This window comes from Glycine max, chromosome 1 (assembly GCF_000004515.6).
Source record: "Glycine max cultivar Williams 82 chromosome 1, Glycine_max_v4.0, whole genome shotgun sequence".
Taxonomy (NCBI): Eukaryota; Viridiplantae; Streptophyta; class Magnoliopsida; order Fabales; family Fabaceae; genus Glycine; species Glycine max.
The window spans coordinates 4,163,758-4,178,215 of NC_016088.4; the positions used below are offsets into that span (position 1 = coordinate 4,163,758).

Consider the following 14,458-nt stretch of genomic DNA (forward strand, 5'->3'; position numbering starts at 1 on the left):
TCGTGCTATGTTTAAAACATACACGAATGTTGAAAATAAGAAAGTGTTGCTGGGTGATTCCCACACCACTATTGTTGCTGGAACTGGAGATGTTGAACTGAAGTTTACCTTTGGAAAGACTTTGATTCTCAAAGATGTGATGCATACTCTAGAGATGAGAAAGAATTTGGTTTCTGGTTTTCTTTTAAACAAGGTTGGGTTTACTCAGACCATAGGTGCAGATTTATTTACTTTGACCAAGAATGGGGTATTTGTAGGGAAAGGGTACGTCACTGATGGCATGTTCAAATTGAATCTTGATATTAATAAAGTTTCTCCTTCTGCTTACATGCTGTGTGATTTTAATATCTGGCATTCTAGACTTTGTCATATAAATAGTCGTTGCATATCTAACATGAGTAACTTAGGTTTTATTCCAAAGTTATCTTCAAATCACTTTGAAAAATGTGTTTTTTGCAATCAATCTAAAATAACTAAGAAATCACATAAATCAGTAGTTAAAGAATCTGAGCCATTGGATTTAATACATTCTGATATATGTGAATTTGATGGAACGTTGACCAGAAATGGAAAACGATATTTTATCACTTTTATTGATGACTGCTCTGATTATACATATGTATATCTTATGAAAAATAAAAGTGAAGCGCTTGACATGTTTAAGTTATTTGTAACAGAAATTGAAAATCAATTCAATAAGAAAATTAAGAAACTTCGAAGTGATAGAGGCACAGAGTATGATTCCAGTTTGTTTAAAGAGTTTTATAATTTGCATGGAATCATACATGAAACGACTGCTCCATATTCACCTGAAATGAACGGTAAAGCTGAAAGAAAGAACAAAACTTTTACAGAATTAGTTGTAGCTACTATGTTGAGTTCTAGTGCACCATCTTTTTGGTGGGGCGAAATTTTGCTAACTGTTTATTATGTGCTAAATAGAATCCCCAAATCAAAAAACAAGACATCTCCCTATGAGATATTAAATAAAAGACAACCAAATTTGTCTTATTTAAGAACTTGGAGATGTCTGGCCTATGTAAGGATCCCAGACCCTAAGAGGGTTAAACTTGCAAGTAGAGCCTATGAATGTGTGTTCATTGGTTATGCTATTAATATCAAAGCGTATAGGTTTTATGACCTAAACGCAAAAGTGATCATAGAGTCAAATGATGCTGATTTTTATGAAAATAAATTTCCTTTTAAATTAAGGGATAGTGGGGGTACTTCATCCAATTATCTTCCTGCTATTAGTAGTGAAAATCTTGCACAACCAAAACCAGATATAGAGCCTCGAAGAGGTAAGAGAGCAAGAATTGCTAAAGATTATGGGCCCGATTATATGGCTTATACATTAGAGGAGGATCCATCAAACCTCTAACAAGCTTTGTCTTCTTTGGATGCTGACTTGTGGCAAGAAGCCATTAATGATGAGATGGATTCTTTAGAATCTAACAAGACATGGCATTTAGTAGACTTGCCTCCTGGTTGCAAACCAATTGGTTGTAAATGGATCTTGAAAAAGAAACTAAAACCTGATGGTACTGTGGATAAATACAAGGCTCGCCTTGTAGCCAAGGGTTTTAGGCAAAGAGAGAATGTGGATTTCTTCGACACCTTTTCACCAGTCACTAGAATAACATCTATTCGGGTGCTAATATCTCTTGCTGCTATTCACAGTCTAGTGGTGCACCAAATGGATGTTAAAACTGTTTTTTTAAATGGTGAATTGGAAAAGGAAATCTATATGGAACAACCTGGAGGGTTTGTGATTCATGGGCAAGAAGATAAAGTCTGCAAGTTAGATAAATCTTTGTATGGCCTAAAACAAGCACCTAAGCAGTGGCATGAAAAGTTTGATAACTTAATAATCTCGAATGGGTTTAAGGTGAATGACAGTGACAAATGCATTTACTACAAATTTGTAAATAATATTTGCACTATCATATGTGTATATGTCGATGACCTTCTCATATTTGGTTCAAATATTCATGTAGTGAACAATGTGAAATCATTGTTGTGTAACAACTTTGATATGAAAGACCTCGGAGAAGCAAGTGTAATCCTTGGTATTAAGATTACTAGGTCAAAAGAGGGAATTTCTCTAGATCAATCTCACTACATTGAGAAGATCTTAAAGAAATATGACTACTTTGACTGTAAACCTGCTAGTACACCATATGATCCAAGTGTAAAACTGTTTAAGAACATTGGTGAAGGTATACGACAAACTGAGTACGCAAGTATCATTGGCAGCCTTAGGTATGCCACTGATTGTACTAGACCCGACATAGCCTATGTTGTGAGATTATTATGCAGGTTTACCAGTAGACCTAGTATGGAGCACTGGCACGCTATTGAAAGGGTAATGAGGTACCTTAAAAGAACTATAAACCTTGGATTACATAATAAAAGGTTTCCCGCTGTACTTGAAGGATACAACGATGCAGATTGGAACACTCTTTCAGATGATTCCAAAGCAACCAGCGGCTATATATTTAGCATAGCTGGTGGGGCTGTTTCTTGGAAGTCAGAGAAACAGACTATCTTAGCTCAGTCCACTATGGAATCTGAGATGATAGCACTAGCAACTGCTGTGAGGAAGCAAGTTGGCTGAGAAGCTTACTTGCAGAGATTCCTTTATGGGAAAGACCGATACCAGCTGTGTTGATCCATTGTGATAGTACCGCGGCTATTGCAAAAATTGAGAACCGTTATTACAATGGTAAGAAACGACAGATACGTCGTAAGCACAACACTGTTAGAGAATTACTCTCAACAGGAGCTGTTAGAGTGGATCACGTACGCACTGATGATAATTTAGCAGATCCTTTGACGAAAGGATTAGCTAGAGAGAAAGTCCATAACACTTCTAAAAGAATGGGACTATTGCCCTTACTGTGATGATCATTCATGATGGTAATCCGACCTAAATGACTGGAGATCCCAAGAACTAGGTTCAATGGGTAATAACAAGTTATAAAGTGATATGAGATGAACATGCTGTTATAAGTGAAAGCAACATGATTCCTGAAGTAACAAGAGGATGAGTTATGAAAAAATTCATAATTCTTAATGAGATCTATACTCTATGTTGAGTGGAGTACCTAGGCTACAGGAGTACTCTTGATAGACTCACCTATGTGAATGTTGAAGTGGGGGCCGCTTCATATGAAATTTTGGGCAAAACTTTCTAGAGCGTTCACTATACCGGGATAGACGTGCATGGCCTTTAACGCACGGGCTTTATAGAATACACCTATGAAAAGGTTGTGTGTGGTTTGATGTCGGAGATAGAGTTCAAGACTTCGAGTCACTCTAGTAAAATCTGAATCTTACTCACTATGCAAAGGTTCAAGTTGTATGACACCTTTGTTTATGCACAATTTTATGAAATCCTCGAAAATCTTCTTTTCAAATTTCAAGTGGGGGATTGTTAGAACAAATGAAAGTTTGAAAAAAAAGAAAGAAAAAAAAAGCTTCAAGTCATCGCTCAGGATAAACACTTGAATAGTGTTTCACTCCCTATATATAGAGAGCTCATTTCTTCTTTTTTCCTTGCCCCAGTTGAGAAGCATTTCCTCAACTTTTCTTTCTCCCTCCCATATTTCAGCCGATGCATTTCCGGCAAACTTCTCCCTCTTTCTTTCTGTCGCTCTAAAATTTTGGTTGCCTTTAAGAGTGACTTTGTAAGTCATATTTTTCGGTTGCCTTTAAGAGTGACTTTGTAAGTCATATTTTTCGGTTGACTTTAAGAGTGACATTTTAAGTCACATTTTTCGGTTGGCTATTAGAGTGACTTTTCAAGTCATATTTTCGGGTGGCTTTAGAGTGACTTTTCAAGTCATACAAGAGGGTGTAATTCTAGAAAAGGTTCTCTCAGTGCAGTGGGAATCTTATACAGTGATCTGGGCTGTTTTATCCTGGGGACGTCGTGGTTGATAGTCTGCTTGCACAATTTTTGACAGTGCCACGAAATGTCTTAAAGAAAACGACATTGCCCGTGACTCAGCCAGTAATTTTTTCGGTTTGCCATAAACTATTGTTACAACAGTTTATTATAACATCTTTCATTTTGAAAAAGTTTTTTTTATTTTTACTCACACAATATCCAACCCTTCATCTAGTGTAATTTGGTGTATTTCATGTGTTTGTTTAATTGAAGGAGGCCTATATATACCATAAGTTTTGAAGATATGCACTATAGTTTGAAGTGCTCATTATTTCATTCTTTCAGTAAAAAGCTCTTTGTATAAATTTTTATAAAGTTTAGAAAAGTTCTCAAAACACTTTGTTCATATTGAGATTAAAGATTAAGTATTGAAATTACTTATCTGTCTATAAGACGATAGAGTGTTAGTCATTGTTCAATTAAATCAACAAATCTTTTCTAATTTGTGTTAGAGTCAACAATGATTTGGTAGGACAAAGAATATTAGTTGTAACAAGATTGGAGTAAAACTTGAGTTAAAGAACCATAAGTGGCAGTGATAATATCTGTTTTCTTAGTTCTTATTTCATCAAATGATAACTTCGTTGTTTATGAAAAAATTTTAAATTTATGAAAATCATAATTTAACATGTTTCTTATGATATTTGCTTTTATGTCGTCTAACTTGTACCAAAAAGAAAAAAAATCATTGGACTAATTGAACTTTATTTTGGTAACATCATATTAAATAAACTAAAACTTTTGTTAATACCACTTTAAACATATTATTAAAAAGGTAATAAATAAATAAAATTTCTTAAAATTTGCATGAAAATTTTTATTTTTTTAATCCATAATTGATTTTTTAAAATACATATTAATATGAAACATTAGAGTCAGCCTAGTGATTGAGGGTTGGAGTAATATATATGAAATTATAGGCTTCAACCTTGGTGAGATGATTCTAAAAAAAATGAATATAAGATATTTAAGTTGTTATCCCTTAAATGACTAGCTAATTGAAATTTTTACTGAATAAATTTTGAATGGAAAATATTTTTTTTTAAAACTTAAATGGTTCCGCTAAGTCAAAATTACACTAGAGACAACGGAGTCAAATCTATCTTTAATTCCTTTTTTTTATAGGCTATCTTTAATTCCTTAGCAAGCAGTGCATTTTTTTAATATCTCTAATTTAATCATTTTAAGAAATATTTAATTTTATTCGATCAACATGAAGTATAATAAGATATCTACAAATCATCATTCAAATAATATTTTTAATTGATTTAATTTTAATATTTTTAAAACAAAAAAAAATAAACACATGTTATTACTAATGAATAATTAAAATATTTTAAGAAAAGTTTTCTACTTTGAAAATATATTATGCCTAAACAATTTGTTTTGTCTCAAACTTGTTTTGGTGTTTTATGGGAGGGGTTCTAGCGTGCCAAAACAAACATTTTTTGTCACAACTTTAGTTAAACTGGACTAGAACAATGTTATTTTAATGGAAGCTTCTAACTGGGCTTGGGCCTTTGCACTTTTATACGAGTAGAACGACGCCATGGCTTTTCAAATTAATCTTGCAAAGTTACATGCATATTTTTTAAGAGAAGTTTCATGCATTGTTACCATTACTTCAGTCCTTTAAATATTCTCATTATATTAATCTCTTAAAGATTAAATATGTCAACAAATTAGTTTCCCAAATAACTGAATAAAATATAAAGAATAAGTCAACATTGAAGAAAATTTATTTGACTTGACTTGGTTTAATTTGTTTCGATCTGATATTTCGGGGGCTTTCAAAATCAAATTTCAAATAGAAAAGAAAAATCTTACATTCATTAATATAGTACAGTTGATATAGAAGATGATTAATTACCAAAAATAAAAGTACGGCCAAAGAACGCATAAATATTTGAAAGGACATTGGAATTTGGAAGTATACAGAGTTAAAGTAAGAGATACAATTAAGAGTGCTGGGTAAATAGAGTTAAGGTGTTGAGTGAATTTTTAGGTGTGACAACCGAATCATAAGAAGTTTACAACAACAAAGAATTTATGAATGCTTAAATTTTGTTGTTGTGTATTAAAAAAAAAATCTTTGGTGTGACACACTTCTCAACTTTTTATTAATATCCATCATAATTATCATATAAGAAAAAATTTATTCAAAAAAAATTATCATTATAACATTAATTATTTTTTTCACTTATATCTTTTATAATATTAATCATTGACAATAAAATCTATAAATGAATTAATGATAATATAAGGTTAATTTTGTAAATTTATTATTTTTATCTATTTATTATTTTCTTCTATCTGTATAAACAGTGTAAGATGACCATTATTTTGGGATGGAAAATATATTCTTACTTAAATTATATAATTTGGAGAGTGAGAGCTTCACTTTTCCTATTTTTTAATTAAATGCTCTTAATATCTTTTCTCTTTTTCATTAGATATGCATTTCACACACTATATTGTAATTAGCCAAAATAATTCATTCTCAACCATTTCAAATTATCCTCATTTTATCTCAATCTTTAAATTTGTCTTCAATAATTCTTTAAAACAACTTATCAATAGTTAAAATTAATTTTTTTTGCAAGTGTAAAATATAATTTATATATGCAAAAATATTTATTTATTATAAATTTTAATAAAAAAATAGAAATTTATCCTATACAATTATCATGCTAAAATAATAGTTATAATAAATAGATAATAAAATTGACTTATTACCATGTTTGTATTGTATGACTGTGTGTATGTGCTTTGAACCTCAAATCATACAACTAGATATAAGCTAATTTTAGTTTATAGAGAATTTTTTTCTATAAATATTTATTTAGAAGTTTATTCAAATATATCCTAAGAACATTTTGAGAAGTATTTTAAGTTAGTTTCTAACTTTTATGATTAGTTAAAAACTTGTTTGATTACATCGTGTGAGATAAATGTGAAAATTAAATTATTTTAATAATTATATATATATATATATATATATATATATATATATATTGTCGAGAAAATCTATTATATTTATTATGAAGGCTAAATTAAAATTTTTCCTCTCCTTTAATTTTTTATATGTGATTTTGTTTTCTTTATTTTCTCACAATTTTAGTCCCTGCATTTTAAAAAATTTGCAAGTTTGGTCTAATTTTCAATTGTGCATAAGTTTATTTTTTATTTTTATACTTTAATTAATTAAATTATTTTTTGATTGTACATTAAATGAATATGTTAGACTTAAGGTTTAGTTGGACCAAACTAAATGAAATAAAACATATGCAAAATTATAGATTTACCAAAATTGTGAATTTTATAAAATGTGAAGACTAAAATTGCAGAAAAAAACTAGGGATCAAAATCGCAAATCAATAATTAAAGGGGACCAAATTTAAAATTTAGCTTAAACTAGATTATTGTTATAACTTCTTGTAATCAAAATTAGTGTCTATTTGGATAGGTTTACAAAAAAGTGATTTAAACATAAATTAATTTTTAAACATTTTTTTGTCTACAAAAGCTATTGAAATTGAAAGTTTTCAACTGTCCCAAACATGATAATGATTGGTAAATAAGTTTATTTTAATACTTTACAACATTTTATGAAACATTACTTCCAATTTTTTTTATTAAATTTACATTTTGAAGTAGAATTTTGACTTTTAGTTTCTTATATCTTATTCTCTTTTTACTTTTAAAATATTTATTAAATTTACATTTTACTTTATTTTTTTTTATAAGAAATGATTTTATCATTTTTTTAGTTTCTTTGCTTCCACTTATCTACACATCCAACACTATATGACTGTGATTCACCAACTAGTTGTTGACCTTCTTTTGGAACCCTTTTCTTGTCATCTTTTTTTGGTCGTTCTAGATAATGATAATTTTTATCCATCAAATAAAATTATAGTTTATACAAAAATATAAGTGTTTAAAATTAATTAAAAATTAAAATTATCCAAAAAATAATTTTTATCCATAAATAAAATTTAATTTTAGTAAAAAATATAATCTAAACACATTCATTTATGTCATTTTATATTTATTAGTTATTTCAATAAATAATTTTATATATATATATATATATATATATATATAAATAGGCGCGAAGTCAGGATTTTTATATAAGGGAGCTAATATAAAAAAAATCATGACTTAAAAAAAATAATTACATGCATGATATCTATAAAAAAAATTAATATATAACTAATATTTTCTCATGAGCAAAAGTAAATATGTAATTGTGTTGATCATAATAGAAATACTAATCAATAAGTACAACCAATACATAAGCATTCATAGACTAGTAGTAAAAGAAGAAGAAAGTAGAAAAAAATATTTAAATTAAGTGAAAAGAAAATTTTATTATAGTCAAAGCATATTATTCAAAATATTTCAAAATAAATACTTGAGTCACACATGAAAAATTCTTAGAAAATACTTGTTAAATGAATTACACATGATATGTGTTTAGATAAATCACCTAATTATAGATGTATCATTTACAAAAATAAAAACTTTAAATCTTAAAAAACATTACTAAAAGAAACCGGTTGTTTTATTTGTTCAAAGCTAATTTTTCTATAAGATAATTATTTTATGAAAGCTACTAATTTATTTTAAGTATTTTATAACTCTCTCTATTCCTATATATAATACTCAAATTAAATTAAGAGTGATGCTTGTTCTTTTTACAAGATCCAATCAATAATGTTTCTTGCATTAATTATTTATATATCAAACAATTATAAGAGAGTGATGAGCATTAATGACGATGATGTCTTGAAGAAAAAATTAGGACAAAGACATTTCTATCAATTAAAATAATCATTTTTCTTAATCTTAGTAAGTTAAGTCATTGAATCTTATAAATATGAACAAAATGAGTATTTATAACAAAGCTTAAGCACATGTGGAGTTTTGAGTGGCATGCCTAAGTCTTATCACTACCGCAATAGTCTAATTAATATGAAAGAAAGTTACTAATAAGTAAGAATGCAAAAAAAAAAAAAAAGAATGTTCACAATAATGGAATGCAATGCAAAAACCTCTAATACTCATTAAAAAGAAAGAACATACAAGATGTAAGAAAAAATAACATCCATTTGGGATGCAATTGCAAAATCAATAATTATAATTAGATGTTTAGACAATAAAAAAATCATGCGGGATGAAAAATGTAAGATGCAAAATGTTAGAAGCATAGTAAAAGAAACTCATAGTATAAAGTAGGTAGAACAACAACGAAAAAAATGCAAACTTGCATAAAGGTAAAAGAGTGTATAAAAATTAAATATAATTGTGAAATAGAGAAAAGTAAAAAATGAAGAAAAATTTCACTTTTTGATAAAATACGTTAATGAAAAGAAAAGTTATTAAAGAAAACTTAGAGAATTAAGAGAGGGGGGCAAAAAATAATTTTAATGTATTATACTACAAAAGTCTAAAAACCTTGGGGGACCATGGTCCCTTTAGGCCCCCCACTCCCTCCGCCCCTATATATAAATATAATTGTTACTTTGCAACAACTAGTTATTTGTCAACAAGATTCATTATGCAAGAGCATAATTGAATTTAAATGTGGAGGATGGAGGGATCTTTTTTGATGAGTGTGATAAATTTGCTTCCACGTGGTGGAAGGATTTGAGAAAAAAATGTGGAGGGGAAAATGAAGATAGGTGGGGTGAAAGCATGAGAGAATGGAAAATTGGGGGTGGACATTTAATAAGATTTTGGGAAGATTGTTGGATGCGCGAAATTAATCTAGCTTCCTAGAATCTTTAATAATTCCTTACAACATGGAATAATGTGTATTGATAATATGGGGAGTTGGGAAAATGGTGTTTGGACTTGGGCTTTAAAATGGAGAGGGTGGTTTGTGTGGGAAGAACAACAAGTGGAAGAAACCAATGCATCTTTAAAAATGGGAAGGATGATTTAGAGTTTATTTAGGGCCATTTTGTCTTCACGGCTTGATCTGGCTATCGATTCTGTCTAGGGATTTTGATTATTCTTTTGAGCAATGGTACCTCAATCCTGGGGCGTGCTTGAGTTGTAAACTATAATGTGATTGAGATGTTGCATGCATGTTAGGAGGCTACATGGGTGTGAGTCTTTTGTTATTAATTATTAAGCTATATGTGAAGCATTTGTGGTGGCTGCCATGTAGTAAATGCAGTTCGAGTGGCGTGGTTTAGTTATATTTAATGATGTGTATACAAGTTTGGTGGGTGATAGGTTGGTTATGACATATTATGTAGACATGTAATATTTAGGCAAATAGTGGCTAATGACTTTAGGAGATTGATTAAGAGATTAATTTTTTTATTAGGATGTTTATAATTGTATTGTCTATAATTTTTTTTATATTTTTTTAATGATTTTTATAATAAATATTTTTTTAGTTCCTTCATTAATATATTATGGAGATTGATTATAACAGAACCCTAGTATTATTTAATATGATGTAACCAATTCTGAGGAAAGATATACATATACCAACTGTATAATTCTTGTAATTGGGTTGGGTATTTCTTGTACCCATTTCTAATTAATGAAAGTCTTTTGGTTGAGAAAAAAAAAAAACTAGGTGTTGGTCTCTTTTGCAAGACCGTAACACAAAGAGGGACACCCAAATTCATAAAGTAAAACTTTCTTGGGACTATGAGCATTATATAAGCTATGCTTTTTTTTTTGTACATATTTTCCTATAAATACAGAAAGAAAAAATGGCGGGGCACTAATGCAAGTAGCTGCTTACCAATCTTAAATCTCATGAAGAAAAGTTTAAAATTATTTAACCTTTTTTTCCCTTTCTGGTAAATGTCTCAATCAAAAACAAAACAGCACGAGAAAAAGTAGAACACCATAAAAATGCTTGAGTTCAGAACATCCTTTAATTTTTTCACTTTAAAACATTGAAGACCGTTTGTTTGTTTCCTCTTTTTTCATTTTATAATAATCCTATTCTTTTCTTACCATGAGATAATAGGAATCTAATAACAGTTTAAAATGTTTGAATGGACCGAAGACCAATCAGTTTCACCACCCCACCAAAGAATCTAGTGAAAAAGACTAACACAAGATGCAAAAACCCTTCTTTTACAGGTGCGCCAACACCTTTAAATGGTGGAATTTACTTTAGGAACTCATGGCTAATCTTTACAATAAATAATAATAAAAAAACAACAACAAGAAACAGTAAATTCCCAAACTTAGTAGTGAGCAAACCAAAGCCAAGACCCTTTGTTTTTTTTCCCCCCTTAACATAGAAAACTTGTGTAGTCCTCCAAAAGCATGCATGGCTTCTGCTGTTGCTAGGACATCTTGTACATGCATCTTTCTTGGCTTTTAAACTTTAAAGGTACGTTAATTGCTTTACATGCAAGCACTGATCTCAATTCCATTGAAATTTGTGACACAGCTACCCCCCTTCTCATATCACAATAAGTTCAAAAAAAAAAAAAAAAAAACAACACTCGCACTAAATTGCAGTTTCTGTAGAAACTGATCAAACTATCTTTTGAGGTTATTTTGCATGTGGGACAAGCTTCCTTTCCTTTTTTTCTTACCTCTTTAGGCCTCAAACAACTCTTCCCATAACAAATTAATTTCCGCAAGTTAGAGATTAGCCCTTGCTTGCAAGCTATAGAATTCTAAGAAGCTCAGGGTCAGGGATTTATATATATGAATTAAGTTACTCTCAGTTCTCTCACAATACATGGCTAATTAACATATTTGTGTCATCTTCTGCAAGGTTGCTGAAGCTTGTCTAACTTTCCTTGTTAACTAAGCTTGGCCAGGTGGTCGGCCAGAATTTCCAGCTCTCCTGAACAAAATTTTCAAAAAAAAAATTATGCAAATTGATACAATTTATGGTAGAAAATGCATGGACAAGCAATTGAAGCAACCAATATTTATGGCATAGTTTCATAATTCATAGCAAGTCTCACTCCATGCATGCTTGTGTCTTGTGCTAAGAGAAATAAAGAAAGACAACTAAGAAAAGGTTAAAAGTTTCTTAATGAAGAGAGAACCGAATGACATGGATAACTTTGGTTGCTCATGATTAATTAAGAAGTGGAATAAAGTTGTTAGGTGGAGTATACTTTATCTTTTTTTATGGCTTTATATGTATTAATCTATTATAAAGAAGTATCCATCTTAAAAGAATTTAAATCAACAATTCAATGTAACAGTTAAAAGCATGGTAATCAACCCCCATAGTTGGCTTTTCATCCTTTTGTGTTAAGCTTCACTTTGGCAGGATCCACTAAACTTGAAATTGATGAATATTTTTTCGCAAGAGACATGTAACGCGTTTGGAAATCCGTTGAGAAGTAAAACATCACGTCTAAGACGTGGAACGAAACACCTTAATAGTAGTATAATACTACTATATTTGAAAATAATCCAATGGAAATTTTAGATTGAGTTGGGAGGAAAGATAAATATTAGCCTAGTAACAGGGGTGACCTCATATCCATGACAGGAACAGGGGAGCCAAAAACACCTCAAACATATTTTGTATATATTTATATGTTCCTTTCTTAGTTTGTGCATTCTTTTCTCTTGTACACTTGAATTTTCAACAATATTATAATACAAATCATATAGTAAAATTACTACATATATACGTACTATGTCTTGTTATCAAAAGTAATGCATGTCTTGGTGGCAGAAAACGTTGAACAAACATAATACACATCTAATTAAGAACAGTGACATAAGTTGAAATTAAAAGGCACACATGCATGAGAAACAAAATATATATACATAATTTGTGTGTAACTTATTTGGGTTAAGAGAAGGTAGAGAAACCTGTTGTGAATAGGATCTGGTCCATTGGGAACTCTTCTTTTGCTCATGTAGTTGAAGTCCAATTCTGCACGGTCCACCGGCTTATCTCTACCAACCACTCGTTCATGCTTGACCCTTTCTTGAGACCATTGTGTAGTTGGATGTATTGTTCCTTCACCACTACCTAAGCTTCCCAAAACAAGAAGACTAACAAGCCCCATCACAAGAAGTGCTCGAAGGAACCTTGAAAGGAAAAAACTACTACTACTACTACTACTACTACTAGTAGTACTACTATTACCACCCATATGCAAGTTTTATTTTCTTCTTGCTAGTTATGTGTGTTATGTTTGTATATTTTTATGTCATAGGAGGAAGATAGATAGATATGTCTATGACATATGGATGATGAAGAGAAAAGAAGGGAAAACAGAAAAGGCTATATATGATTGCATGATGATTAATAGAAGTGGAATTGGGTAAGAAGAAGAAAAGAGGAGAGAAGAGAAAGAATAATAGAGGGAAAGAGAAGGGGAGAGGGGTGGTGGAGTCAAGGCAAGAACTTTTTTTACTGCGAAGGATTAAGGGTGTGTGTGGTTTTCTTTATAGGTTGGAGGGATTATATGTTGCACTTTCTCGAACTGTGAAAGAGAGAGAGAGAGAGGATTGGAATCGAGCGTGACATGGAGGCAAAGCCCTTTGCTTTATACGGGGAAAGATGTCCCAATACGACACAATTCTTTTGCTTTGATGGTGTGAGTGAGTGAGTGAGTGTGTATTTTCATGCAACTACGGTGTGCCAAAAGACTCCTTATCCTGTCATTCTTTACGTACAATGGTGTAAAAGGAAAATAATAGGTTGCCTTGCTTCTAGTGTTATACTCTCATCTCAGTGCCTCCCGAATCCCACAAGGGAAGGGGAAAGCATATATATATGTGGAATAAAATTTGAGTTCATGTATAATATGCATGCATGTATGCCATGACGACATTGGTCAAGAGAATTAAAAAAAAAATGGAGAGTTTTTTTTTTCTTTCATAAAAGATAATTATTAATTCAACCTTACTGTGATTTTTAATTAAAATGTTTTAGTATTGATTCCTTACTTAATACTCTTAAAATACTCATTCATTCTACAATACTCATTAAAATGTTAACGATAAACTCTTTTAAATATATTTTTTATTATTTAAAATTTATTAAAAATTAAAAATTCTTTAAACTAAAAAACACTTAACAATAGTGATAAAGTAATTTATATGTATTTTTTTTTGTATTTTTCAATAAATTTTAATCTAATTCTTTTCTTATACGAAATAGTCCTCTTGACATTCTTACCCTGTATATCAAATTGTTAACTTGCAAACATTTTATCCTTTATGGTTTTGTTTAAATTAGAAGTAAAATCAAAAGAAAAGAAAACAAAAAGATATAAATAAAAGAGAAATAAAATAGAATTGTGTTATCTAGATGCATGGAAGTATTTTTATACAAATTAAAAAATAAATTTTAACTAAAAAAATTAAGCCTTTTCCTATATTATTGGTCTAAATTATTTCTTATCTTTACGATATAAAAAATATTTTTTTAAAACGTAAAAAAATTATCAAATGCAACAAGCAGCCAATTTTACTTTAGTAGATATATATATATATATATATATATATATATATATATATATATATATATATATATAT

The 14,458-nt window shown here is 29.9% G+C and overlaps 1 protein-coding gene across 1 annotated transcript; it reads right to left on the minus strand.

The window, feature by feature from the left end:
• Positions 1-11,046: 11,046 nt before the first annotated feature.
• Positions 11,047-13,339, minus strand: LOC100787506 (CLAVATA3/ESR (CLE)-related protein 34). Its single transcript, NM_001353413.1, has 2 exons — positions 12,782-13,339; positions 11,047-11,789 (listed from the first exon to the last, which is right to left on the minus strand). The coding sequence occupies exons 1-2, from the start codon at positions 13,066-13,068 to the stop codon at positions 11,750-11,752; spliced, it is 327 nt and encodes a 108-aa protein (NP_001340342.1). The 5' UTR covers positions 13,069-13,339; the 3' UTR covers positions 11,047-11,749.
• Between the last annotated feature and the right edge of the window lie 1,119 nt (positions 13,340-14,458).